General features: G+C 41.0%; 1 protein-coding gene across 4 annotated transcripts; it reads left to right on the top strand.

The window, feature by feature from the left end:
• The first annotated feature begins 1,401 nt into the window (after positions 1–1,401).
• Positions 1,402–11,574, top strand: LOC110974275 (glycine N-methyltransferase-like). Of its 4 annotated transcripts, none has more exons than XM_022225811.2 (6): positions 1,402–1,420; positions 3,558–3,821; positions 5,704–5,831; positions 7,182–7,435; positions 7,669–7,817; positions 9,470–11,574. In XM_022225811.2, exons 2-6 carry the CDS (start codon positions 3,616–3,618, stop codon positions 9,633–9,635), a joined length of 903 nt encoding a protein of 300 aa, XP_022081503.1. In that variant the 5' UTR covers positions 1,402–1,420; positions 3,558–3,615; the 3' UTR covers positions 9,636–11,574. The 4 variants fall into 4 exon arrangements, with proteins under 4 accessions (XP_022081503.1, XP_022081501.1, XP_086998583.1 ...); XM_022225809.2 differs by lacking the exon at positions 1,402–1,420 and adding an exon at positions 1,517–1,673; XM_087142457.1 differs by lacking the exon at positions 1,402–1,420 and adding an exon at positions 1,529–1,698.
• Positions 11,575–12,885: the final 1,311 nt, after the last annotated feature.

Raw genomic sequence — 12,885 nt, 5'->3', positions numbered from 1 at the left:
ATGGGACGTTAAAAATTGACATTAGTGGCAGGCCCCACATTGCGGTACGAAATACTGCAGCGTTGAGTCAACCGCCGGTCGCCCTGTGTACAAGGAGGATTGTACACCACAGCTTAGGAATAGTTAATCCTCAGCGCAGGCTAACCCTATTTCTAGCAATCATGGGAATTCAAAATTCATGTCAAATATATTATCACTTAACCCTGAAATAACTAGGTTACTTTGGACCATGGAATGCTGGGGCGGCTTTCTCCTCCTCTGCGTAACCCTAAAAGAGCCGGGGGGCCCACATAATCCGCCCTGATATTTTTCCCGGTATCGCCACAGTGCATTTTATTTCATAAGGAGCTGAAACTTTAGGAGATTTTAGAGTAACAGTATGCGGTAGTTTTGACACAAATTTTGGGAAGCTGAGTCTTGCGCATCGTTCTTTGAGGTTAAAGAACTCAACTGTCCTATACCCGTTTTGTTTTGTTTGTTTGTTGGTTGTTTGTTTGTTGGTTTGTTGGGGGTGTTGGGGTGTTTGTTTGTTTGTTTGTTTGTTGGGGTGTTGGGGTGTTTGTTTGTTTGTTTGTTTGTTTGTTTGTTTGTTTGTTTGTTTGTTTGTTTGTTTGTTTGTTTCTTTCTTTACTTCGCAAGCATGTAAAGAAAAGCCGTATCGATTCAAATTTAAAGTTTCGACTAAATCTATCATGGGTCGTGTTGTTCCGGTCATTCAAAGTTCAATGCCACTTGCGCCAGCCCGCTTGCATTGTGTATGGCAGTGGACAAGATTTTTTTCCCCGACTTGTCAGGAGAAAATGGGCGCTGCGCAAGAACGGTAGGTTCTATTTTCACAAGTGGTGTCAAAATGGCCATGGGTTACAGAGCAAACCTACTAAGGCTCGGTTTGACATGCTGTGATAATGGGGGGGATGCTGGAGGGGTAAATTACCCCGGCTCTTTTGGGGTTAAAATCCTTCATGATAAATTTTCCAAACTTTCAGCGGTTTCACTGATGTAATTTTTGAATAATACTTTTCAACCCAATACGGCCGTTTCACAATAGTGCGCCACCAAGAGTTTGCAACCCCAAAATATTTACATAGATATGACTAAAGGTAAAATTAAAGAGCATCAAAATTACAAAGACGTCATCCAACAATGAAACACGCCAAAACTATTGCTGCATCCGAATCTCTTGTCTAGAGCTAAGTCTAGGTCTTCGCTCCATGGAAATGCGTGGAGACGCGCAGACAATAGACCTAGCCGTAGCTCTGGAAGGCCGTTTCGGACACGGCCTGTGATTTGTCTGTGTAGCTTCACCCGTGGAGGTAGACCGTAGTGATCACGCAGCCAACAAAACAGAGACAAGAAGTTCTTCGAATTCGACTGGTACCCTTTCAACAAATCGCAAATCCAACGACAAAACGTCCAAGAGGTACGCAACCATATGAACTTTCGCATAGTGGTGGGAGTAAACAACCAACCTCGTTTTCATATTGTCGAGCAGTGCGTCCCCATAGTGTATTGTCCAATTAAATTTCGAAGAAAGACTCGGATCGTAGGAATGATATTGTCAAACGCATATGCCAGCGAACCGGTTGCGCATTACTGATTTCGCTCGTCAACAATACATACGGCCACGGCTAGGGGGTTGGCACAAGGAAAGGACAGAAAAACAAGCAGAGATAGTATGTAATCTGGCAAAGCTTTTACGTGCGTATTGTGAAAATGTAGGCTCGGCATTACATCCAGACTTTTGGACCTTGCCGAGTAGTAGAACCACTACTAGAAGGTGCTATTTCGACATGTTCGATCATGTTGATCGAGGCATCATGCATTACCATGCATTACCATTCGCAGTAATAATAGTAATACTAGGCCTAGCACTACCGCATGAGTGACTTTGCACCATGATAGAAAGGCACTGTGGAAAGAATAGGGGCAATGTTTGCACCTTTTGCCTTCCCACAATGTTTTCTACCATTGTGCAAAATCGCCCATAACTTACACTTATTTATGAACATCGGCATGACTATGAGCAGATGATGAACACAGCCACTGCCATGACCCATTTTGTTAACTAGCCTAGTTCATGTTGCCTTGGTCTACTTGAACTACTCTGTGTGACCTACTTGACTTCAAGAACTCAAAGTCACTACTCCGTCGTCACTCCATGTGATGGAGTAGTGACTTTGAGTTCTTGAGGTATGTGTGACCATGGTTGTTTACATGTTCATGGTATCCTAACGCCTAACCCCACTAGTGTGGCACGGACTCTCACTCCCAATCCATCCTTAGCCACATATCCGTATACGCAATTTCGTGTCGGCGTACTGAACATTTTTGGCGTACCCACTTTTCATCGTGGGCGCAATTTCTTTTGCACACGAACATGATTCTTGACCTGTCCGCTTTCTAAAAACTATTTATTGATTGATTTCACTCATGTTATTCAGGTATTTTCCAGTCTTTTTGCCTTTATCTATTTAATCTAAGGGGCTCACTCTCACAGTCGCCATCTTTAAAATAAGGTCATTGAACATTATGTCACTTGACCCCTCATCGTCTCGACGGCTCTTCCATGTCAAGACCATACGAGTCTTCCATGTCAAGACCATACGAGTGAGAGTCCGTGCCACACTAGTGGGGCTACCTAACGCTGCGCATGTGTGTTTTTGAATCGAGCTTTGCGATATTGATCGGCAGTAGGTGGTGACATTAAGGACCTGGCCACTGTATGGTCTAGGACGTTAACTGTTTTTACCTTAATAATTTCACTGCTAAATTCAGGTTTTAAACACATTTTTCTCTGTAGAGAAAAATTAGTGGTTTTAGCACGTTTTTAACAATGCTACTTACCCTCCTGAAGACGAACAGAGCATACCTTTCGGAATGTCGAGTGTTCACCATCGGTTCTTCTCAGAACCACACACTCACAAAAGAGATATTTTCTTCTACATGGTGCAACCGCAAGCATAATGGTCGATATCTGTTGGTCTTAGTATGAATTAAGTGCGTCTTAATACTTCTGCCTCTGTTTTTAAGTTTACGCTGCAGTGTGCAGTGTCAGCATCAAGTTACTGTTTAACGCACAGCGACGTGTTGTATTCAAATCCCAGCAAATATATCATTGGGGAGAACTGAGAGTAAGTAAAGGTGAGCTGTATGTAACATCCAGAACACAGTCATATAACATTGCCTTGCTCCAACACTGCATTTTGTAGTATGTTACGAGTAAGTTTTGTGGTCAAAGAAAGGGTCACAGAAAAGGAAAGATTGATGTGAAAAGACATCTTCTGCAAATATACATGTACATTGTAATCGTCATATGAAACGAGAGGGTAGCCAAGTCATTACTGTGAAGCAGTGACTTCAAGTGCATGTAAAATTAGAGGGTGATTTTTTTTGGTCTTGGTCAATTCACTATCAGAGAAAGCCTCTAAAATGGTGATCTGATGTGATTAGAATGTGTACCTTTGTGGTGCTTTGGAGGCTTTTTTTTCGGGGAGGGTAACACATTTACATGTAAATGAACAAGTTCCAATTTCTAGCGTGGTTTTTTTTTTCCTCAGAGAACAAGAGACCGTCAACTGCAAATAAGTGTTTCCTCTGCACAGATTCAACTTGATCATGGTGGACAGCATCTATCGTACTCGTTCCCTTGGTGTCGCGGCCCAGGGTATTCCTGATCAGTATGCTGATGGCAAAGCCGCAAAAGTTTGGGAGTACTACATCGGCAGCCGGACAGAAAGAACTGACAGCTACCGGCATTTTCTGGTGGATCTCTTGAAATCGAGGCAGAGCAGTCACATCCTTGATGTGGCTTGTGGAACAGGGTAGGCACCCACCCCCCCCTTTTTTTGTGAGAGTAAATCAGTGTGGCAGTACCAACCATGAAAGGTTGTTCTAGCAATTGACTTGTATATTATTAATCTGCCATCAAAAATACTCATTTTCATAGACATTCAGTGTTCTCCACGGCTGAAAATGTTGGCAGGGGTGGTAAACAAAATTGCGAGCGGGAAGTGCGAAGCCCTTACGGAAAAAACTGGATTCTAGATGCTCTGTGGTGTATTCTGGGGCTATTTCCAGTCCACTTTCATCTGTAATTTGACCCAAATCTTAATGCATTTTCAACGTGAAATATTGGCTAGGATATTCTTCAGGAGGAATTTTTTCATTGAAATATTTGATGACGAAATTATTTTAATTTTCGTAGCATTTTTAGCAGAACCTTAGTCATCTTAGTGACTCGAGACATGCTTGAGATGAGCAGAGCATGCTATTTTCGCAGTGATCAGTTGACTGTGAAAAGGTAGAGTAAAAACAAGCCTCAAAATGCGCCCTTGAATAAAAAAGGAGAAAAGAAAAATGTTCAAAGATGAGTTTACAATTTCCAGCTCACGTCATAAAAATGAAGCAACCCCTCCATCGGAGCAGAGCGTTGGGGCCACCCAGGCATGGCACGGTCCTTCCACTGGCACCGCGCACACTATGCAAAACATTGTTGCGCCGCGGGTACCAGTCACATGCACTGCGTGTACATGCACACGCTTGCGCAATACAATGTACGTGTACATGTACAAAACATACGCGATGGTTTTTCGGGACACGAGGTTGATTATGCATAATGATAGGCAGCCATCAATCACCTGAGATCCAACTCGTTCATTGGGCTGTGGCTTTAAATTACACGTTGACGAATTGGGAACTGACTGCGGCCTCTCTACATAGACTGGCAAGTAACATCAGGCCATAACCAAGTTATTTAGACCCAGTCTAGTTTCCAAAAAAATACGCCCTCTTGCGCTGAGGAATTTCTACTTTAATAAACTGGTTTTCGACGCTAGTACATTTGAAAATGCATTATACGGGAGGAGAGGGACCAGTCTACACCAATACACATGCCTTACATAACGTGACGTCACATATAGACTTGTGCTGCACTCAACTCTTGGTGGTCCTTGTCATTGTCAGTACATCATAAGCATCGTCGGTAAACTCTAACTCGATCCCACAAACTGCGGTAAACCTTTTTTTATTAAAATCTTGAGAAAGTAGAGATTTGGGGAAAAACACACTACTCAAAATAGCAGGGCGGCACAAATTTTAGCAGGGCGGCAAAATTTTAGCGGGGCAGCCCAAAATTTTGGCAAGGCGGTCTGCCGTGCTAAAACAGCCCTTGGAGAACACTGGACATTTCAAACTGATGCTTGTGCTTGCAATTTGTTTGTTGATGTTGAATATAGTATTTAGGTAAAAATATGTTTGTTAAATGTACGGTAAAATGTGAAGTCAATAACCAACACTGAGCTTTAATGATACATTCAAAAATTTCACTGGATATTTAGGAATAAGGAAAGGCTCTATTCAGTATTCTCCTTATCATTAAATCAAGCTTTTTCCCTGAGTAAAACCTTGCTTAACTTCAACGTTTTCAACATATTTCCCCTGGGAACCTTCCATCTGCAGTGGTGCACCCGAAACCTTCAGATAGCATCAAATCCCATGAAAGCGGCTCTTCTGTGCCTTTTCCCAATCCTGTAAGGTACTCAGTAGCTCAAGCAAGACACAAACAGTGGTGTACTGGTCACACAGGACCGGTATGAGTGCCACCACCGAGCATCTCTTAGTCTCCCGTTGCCAGTGCTAAATTTGGCTAGACATCACCAATCAGTTTATGACCGTTGCAACACCTGTGAATTTTGTACAATGTAGAATTGACTCTATGATGTTGCTGGAGGAAGGGTTTCAAGTCATGAGCTGTGATGCATCAGACAAGATGGTCCTTCACGCGTTCAGGGAGAGGTGGGAACGACGAAAGGAAGACTGCTTTGACAAATGGGGTAGGTCGTCAAGGAGGACAGTGCTTTGGCACTAGGTGGATTTTAACTGCGTTGTGTGTTACGTGTTTGCAGGGCTGCCAATGTCGACTCCGAAGAGAAACTGAAAGATTGATGGTAGATACATGTATACCTGTTACTCAACCATTCGTCTCGATATCCTCCATTATGTAAGCATACTAATCTGTTTTCATAGGCAGGAGAGGACAGATCAATAGATAAGGGTTCCACATAGAAAGTACTCCATCACTAGCAAACAAACTGAAAGGCTCGTAGACGATCTTAGCTTCATAATAACACACCTTATCAACCAGAGAAGTGCAATCACTGACTTTTGGTGTTGTCCAAAAAGGAATTTTTTACTGCTTGCCTAACAAAGCCACCTCTTCTCATTCTTGCTGGAGCCCATCGGCCAATTGAATGGATGTTCGTTGTACATGTATACTAGCCAGAAAAATGAACAAGGATAGCTTTTGGTTACTCTTCAAGGTGTGTCATGTTATACAAAATAATGAGTGTTTATGAGGGCACTGATATTGAAGGGTAACAGTAATTGATAACATTTAGTTCACGTGAAGTACTTCAAAATAACAATAATACGTAACCTTTTCAAAAACATGGTAAATTTAATGTTTACCCCATTAATTGTGACCCCAAAATGAACAAAAAGATCCTGCATTTCTCCGCCCACAAAAATCCCCTTATGGCCATTCACGTTTCCAGGCTGATTGGATGATGTCATTGCCAGAACGCTGACAGATACATTGTACATGTACATTGCACACAGCACATGCAGAAATTAAAAGACACACTCCTACCCTGTATTTCTTGAACTGAGACAGTGTTGGCCTGTGGGCCAGGCTACATCAAACACAACGGGATCTATTGCAAGCATGCTAGACTGCATATACTGTGTGCAATGTACGTGTACACTGTACATGTCAGCATTCTGGCGATGACGTCATGCAGTCAGCCTGGGAGGGGGAACGGCCAAAAGGGGATTTTTGTGAACAGGGAAACGCAGGATCTTTTTATTCATTTTTGGGTAACGATTAATGGGGTAAACATTAAATTGACAATGTTTTTGAAAAGGTTACGTACTTATTGTTATTTTTATATACCTCATGTGAACTAAATTTTTTCAATTTCTGTTACCCTTTCATTTCACGAGGTGACAGGTGGCATTTTTGTTCAATAAGGTAAGCACAGATGAGATGCTTCAGACCTGTCAGTATAACAAACTCATGCATTGTGAAGTTATGCAATTATGTGAACTACGAAGTGCCCCAAATACAGAAGAGCAGTCAGCATTGGCAATGATTTGTAAGTTTCAGGATATCTGCCTCACCACAGAAATCGAAGTAGCCAATTGGCTGACCCTACCGCACGACATCTCCAAAGAAGGAGACGGCTTTGATGCCATCATCTGCCTGGGCAACTCCTTTGCCCATCTGCCAGACTTCGAAGGCACACAAGAGAACCAGCTGGTGGCCCTCAGGAACTTTGCCACCATGCTGAAGCCCGGCGGCATTCTGATCATCGACCATCGGAACTATGATGCCATCTTAGACACCGGACGGGCCCCCATCAAAAACATCTATTACAAGGTGAGGGAGGTAGACATTGATGTAAGCGGAGAGGAAAGGGCAAATACCATCCAGTGGATGTCCATTGCTCCCTCCCCTGTAGATTTCGGATGTCGGTTCCCCCCCCCCCCATATGCGGACATTCATTGTCTCCTCTCCTGATATTCCCTTCCCTATCCATCAACTACCTTTAACAAGAAGAGTTGTTTCCAGTATGCGGCATTTGAAATTCTCTTCCTTTGCCTCGTTTCCAGGGTAACTGTATCAAAGATATCCAGACATCGGTTCTGTATGTCAATGGCCGGCCATCCATGGTGACGTTGGACTACTTCATCACCGTGAATGAGTTGGCAAAATCGGAGAAGGTTCGCAAGAAACTGGCACTCGATGAGCCAGTCTACAAGTGAGTGATCCATCATCATCACTTTCACCCATTCCAGTGGAGAACCAACACAAACAGTATAATGCATACTTTCAACTGGAGCTGCTTAAGCACAAAATTTGCTTCAGCGCAATAAAAGCTTGCTTAAAAAACAAAGGTTGCCAGCTTAAAATCTGTGATTGTCATGCTAACCAAAAGACAGGTGAATACCATTCCAAAACAATATACATCACATGGAGTTTTGGCTGGTAACTTTTGTTTTTAAAGCAATTTTTTTTTGCGCTTAAGCAGCTCTATGAAATTGGCCCCCGTTACCTGCAATCAGTTTCTTGCAGACCGTCAAAATGTACCTTTGTGTCTCAGCCCTATTTTCACATTTTGTTTCAATATTTCAACGGATATTTTATTACCTTTTTGTTTTTGTGGTGATGGGTGTCTCCATATTCATGAGCAAAACCACACTGCCTTGCCAGGAAGAAAGCCTAAGTATTACATTGGTTTGTACACAAAAAATGCTGTGTTTTTGTTGATTTGGTGTACAGCAATAAGTAAGCACCAATCCTTTTCTCAAAAATGTTTTCAGTAAATTCTGAGTCCACAATTTGAACAGAAAACCTATGCAATGATTCGAGTCTTCCCTAGATGACATCACAGCAACAGCGCCCTCAGTTGTCCAGGAAAGCATGGATAATTTTAAGTGTTTAAAGATGTGCACTTTTCAGTTCATTTAACCAAGTAGGAGTGTTAAAGAGTTCCATATATTGAAGAAGAGTACAAAGCTGTAGAGAAACTGTAACTAAGAAAAATTAATTACATCTACACTTAAATACAAATCTAATTATAGCTACACATAGCTTGTTAGGGCCATCAATTTTGTTTGTCATTGTCATGAGCCTACAGAGGGTGCTCCTATTTTCTGTATCCCTGCCCCCACGGAAATGGAAAGGAAAATATTCAGTATTTCCGATATTTTATGAAAGTGCGCAAAGCCCTCGTGAAAATGATGAAAAAAAAAACAATGGATGACCCTCTCATCAACTTTGTGCTTGAACAAGCCATGACATGCTGTTAGTCAGCAACAGTGGTCCTTTAGTTGGAACTCACTGCGCATGTCCCAGTTTTCTGCTTGTTTGTCACTGGATGCACAGACCAAGTGCAGTCAGTTTCTAAAGGAATGTAAATCTCTACGTGTGTATTGGCCTCCTAGTTGAAATGATTCCCCCAGTCTGTCGCGTGTTTGCCAACAAAGGAGTGCTGAAAGCCTGGGCAGACACCACCAAGAGAGGGCATCGCATTTCCAGTAGTTGTAAAATAACACCCTCCTATAGACTAAGCACAGTCACTTACCACCAAGGACAGTAGCCTAACTGCCAAGGACTGGGAGTAATCTTTTGCTCTCTTAATGTTCCGTCCTCTGTGGTAAAGCCATATACATGAGTGTACATGTAGTGTTTTTTGTCCCAAGAGATATCTCTGGGTACTAGACTTAATGAATTTTGACAGAACTCTGTGTTGTTTGGAGATTCAGATTTTAATACATACATGTCCTAGGCTTTGCGTTGCACTGATGTGATTTTCTGATTTATTTGCAAACCAAGATGAACAGTTGTCCTTCTAGTGAGCAAAGGCTGACAATTTGTGTGCCTTCTGTTCCTGTGATTTTTCATTCACAGATTCCGTCTTTCCTACTACCCTCACCGCCTGAATGCCTTCACAGACATCCTCAAGAAAAGCTTTGGAGAGAACGCCGTACACTCAGTCTTCGGAGACTTCAAGCCATTCAAGGAAGGCGATACCCCATCCTACTATATACATGTCATTGAAAAACCTCTGGGATGAATATTCCAAACCCTAGAATGATTTCGACCCTCGAAATAGCTTTGAGATTTGTTTTAAGGCCACAGAGCTTTGATTATTTGGGGGGAGGGGTGGAGGTGTAGATTAGTTGAACCCTTTTCATGTTTGATTTTAAACAAAGGGCAGCTGATGTTTCTTGTGTATGCTGGTTCTCTTTAATCGACATTAATACAGGAGCAAACTGTCTGTCTTAAGAGCTTCAACTAGCTGAAATGTCTTTACAGTGCATGTAATTCACTGGTATTTGCAACTGTAAAAGTGAATCTATCTTTGTATTTATCCTGCAGTTTTAAAGAACAAAAACCTTTCTTTTTTCCTCTGAGTCTGTCTGCAACATGACCAAGAAAAGAAAATTCAAGAAAATGGCACTTTCCAATTTTTTTTTTCCTCACCAGAAGACGCTTTTTGATGATACATGACAGCTGCGGATTTTTTTCATTGCGTGTAACTAATCAAAGTGTAAAATGATGGGTTTGTTCTTTATAAATGATTATGAATCATGGCAATAAAAGCTGTATCAGACCAAGGCAATTATGCATTGATCACTTTCCATCATTTTAGTTAGCCTCTTGTGCATTTCGTGCTGTTTTTTTTAACCCAAGGTTTCGTTTTGACTGTGCTTACAATTAATTAATCAAATCAAGTAACACTGAAAGGCTTAAACATTGTCCTTAGGGCAAAAGGAATTGTAAATAAGGGAGTAAACCTTGACAAATGTGGTCAATCAAAAAATTGTGAAATTAAAATTCAGACTCTCAGATTCAAAGCATCTCTTGGACAAGTGAGGCTGTAAACATTTCTACTGTTAAAATGATTTCAAGTGGTTCTGTCTAAAGGTGTGAAGTGGTTCTGTCTGAAGCATAGAATGATAGCACATCCCAAACAAGGTACCGGCTCTGTGTGGCTAAGGCTGCCCAATATTGTGTACCCACTGCAAAAAAAGGAATTCATAGCCGTAGATTGCTCAGTTCAGCTCAAATGTGCAGCGCAGAACAGTGTGAAGTCATGATGCATCAATTTCTTTAAACGTTTTTAAGGGTTGTAATGTGGACTTGGAAAAAGGAGATTGGGAATGTCTGGTTGACATTTTTGTGTTTGTTTAAAAGTCGTATAAAATGGCATAATTCATTATATTTCTGGTAAAAAGTCAATAGTGTTCTCTACATTTAACTGATTCGAATGTTCGAAAATGTGGGTCCATGTCCAAGTACACGTATTTGTTAATTGACTTTGCAACAAACCTGTATTGACTTCACAATTATTAAAGGAAGTGAACCAAAGTGGTGAAGTAATTAATACCATTTCAGAATATATTTTACTAATTGTTCCAAATGTCAGCTCTATGCAAAGATTTTTTCCTTGGATGAAAGAGTTTGATTGTCAGCATCTAGTAGGATTAGATTCCTCCAATCGTAGCATTTAATCTGTACTCTTTGGAAGATGGGCCCATCCACAAGTCCTTTCATAAGTACTCGCTCAAGTACAGTCCAAGTCTTCACAAGACTAGACATGAGTAACAGGGTGAGCAATGACACAGGAACGCTCTTGTCAAATGATAGTCTGTGGTGGATTCATCAAGCACTGCTAGGGGAGAATAGTCAAAAGAGGGGTATGTGATAAAGAGATGATTTTCCAGCCAAAGTTAATCAAGAAACATGTTTGTGTAGAGTCCTCAAATTGTTTTGGCCGAGGATTGCTAAAGTAAAAATGTATTGCATTGTTAAGATAGCTTTTACGATTTAGTCCAAGGATGAGAGTTTGTGTTAATTATGACGGATACATTAAAAATTGTATACAAAATGAGAAAATAATATTAATATTATGAAAAATTATATCTACTGATTATATTCGTTTGTTGTTGGTTTAAGAAATCCTTTTTGTGAAATAAAAAATATTCAATATGTGTTATCAACTTTTGTAAGTTTGGTGTATGCCATGCATATGCATACTTTATTCAAATTCGGTCTACCTTCCTCAAATCACATGCACTGTTGCACTGGTGAAAAGGATAGGAAACTGAACTCTTTCAGAGTCGAAATTACATTTCAAATTAACATGAGATTTCCCAACCTAAAAGAGATTTTGGATTTCAAAAAGTTTGCAATTGAGGATTTTACTGAATGTAACTGTGTACTGTACCGTTGCTTGTATTTGACCTTCCATGATGTTTTCAGTCATACAGTAGTCAACGTTTTGAAATGTGAATGGGTGCACCGGACTATTGATTATCACCAGAAGCTGTAAATGTGCCAACAGAGATGTCAGATAATATAGGTTTCTCGGACGTTTTAAGCAAAACATTCTAGACTATTGTCTTCCGGAACTTTTGTTCACTTTTCACATTCAAGTCTGAACACCTACAAAAAAAACCAAATTTTAAGGTTTGTAGCTCAGTTAAGATGAAAATCGGTAACCTCCTAAAGTTGTTTCAGAAATAAAGTGTGCCAGAAATTGGGGGTTGGGTGGGGATGGGGAATTGTATATATCTCCCCACCTCCCAATAGCACTAATAAATAAATAATAAAAAGTATTGAGCAGGGTGAGTGGGTAATATACCCATCACCCCCCCCCCGAAAGTTTACACCCATGCAAGAGATTGCCGCAGACACAAACAAAAGATAAAGCATATAAAGACAGGTAGCACTCCAATAGTCCATGTCGCGTCGAAGTCGAACACTCAAGAGCGTAAAATAAACGTACCGGAAACGAAAAAAAAGAGGACGCAAAAATAAAAGATCTTGCATGCTTCGATGGCTTTTAATTGGATTACACTAGTTGGGAAAAGAACCGAAAAGACGGGCAGAGACTCATTAAAGAATGGTACAAATGTAGTCGTGATTGCCCATAAACAAAATGTAATTAGCAATACGAACCCGAATGGCAAAGCCAAAGCCCCCCCTCCCCAAAAAACGAAATTGAACGTGAAAAAAACGTCATCATGAACAGAATTGAAAATTCTGAATGTAAATTTAAAAAAAAAAGAAAGAAAGATTTATAACTTTGAGAAGGATTCCTTAACTAACTCCCCAGAGTGTATGTAAACTCATATTGAAATTGGGGGATTGAGGACTTGGGGTTGAAGCAACAGCTCTCCAGCGCTGCATTTTGTTTGATTCGGGATAGTTTTGCTCCACGTTGGCTATCGCGAATCGAAATAAGAATTTTTTGTCAGTTGTGAAGTTGAGAGAGCGCCCCCAGACGGCCAGAAACAAGCTGACGGCTGCGTCAGAGT

This window comes from Acanthaster planci, linkage group LG01, assembly GCF_054643075.1.
Source record: "Acanthaster planci isolate LZ-2023a linkage group LG01, COTS_SCS, whole genome shotgun sequence".
NCBI classification, from domain to species: Eukaryota; Metazoa; Echinodermata; class Asteroidea; order Valvatida; family Acanthasteridae; genus Acanthaster; species Acanthaster planci.
Note: the sequence above shows the minus strand (reverse complement) of the source record. Positions and strands in the feature narration are given on the sequence as shown.

What these genes read in the sequence shown, in the direction of transcription:
- LOC110974275 (XM_022225811.2), top strand. Translation starts at nt 3,616, where the DNA reads ATGGTGGACAGCATCTATCGTACTCGTTCCCTTGGTGTCGCGGCCCAG. An exon ending in GATGTGGCTTGTGGAACAGG is followed by an intron (nt 3,822 to 5,703) that starts GTAGGCACCCAC and finishes TGTACAATGTAG; the next exon opens with AATTGACTCTATGATGTTGC. An exon ending in TCAAAAACATCTATTACAAG is followed by an intron (nt 7,436 to 7,668) that starts GTGAGGGAGGTA and finishes CCTCGTTTCCAG; the next exon opens with GGTAACTGTATCAAAGATAT.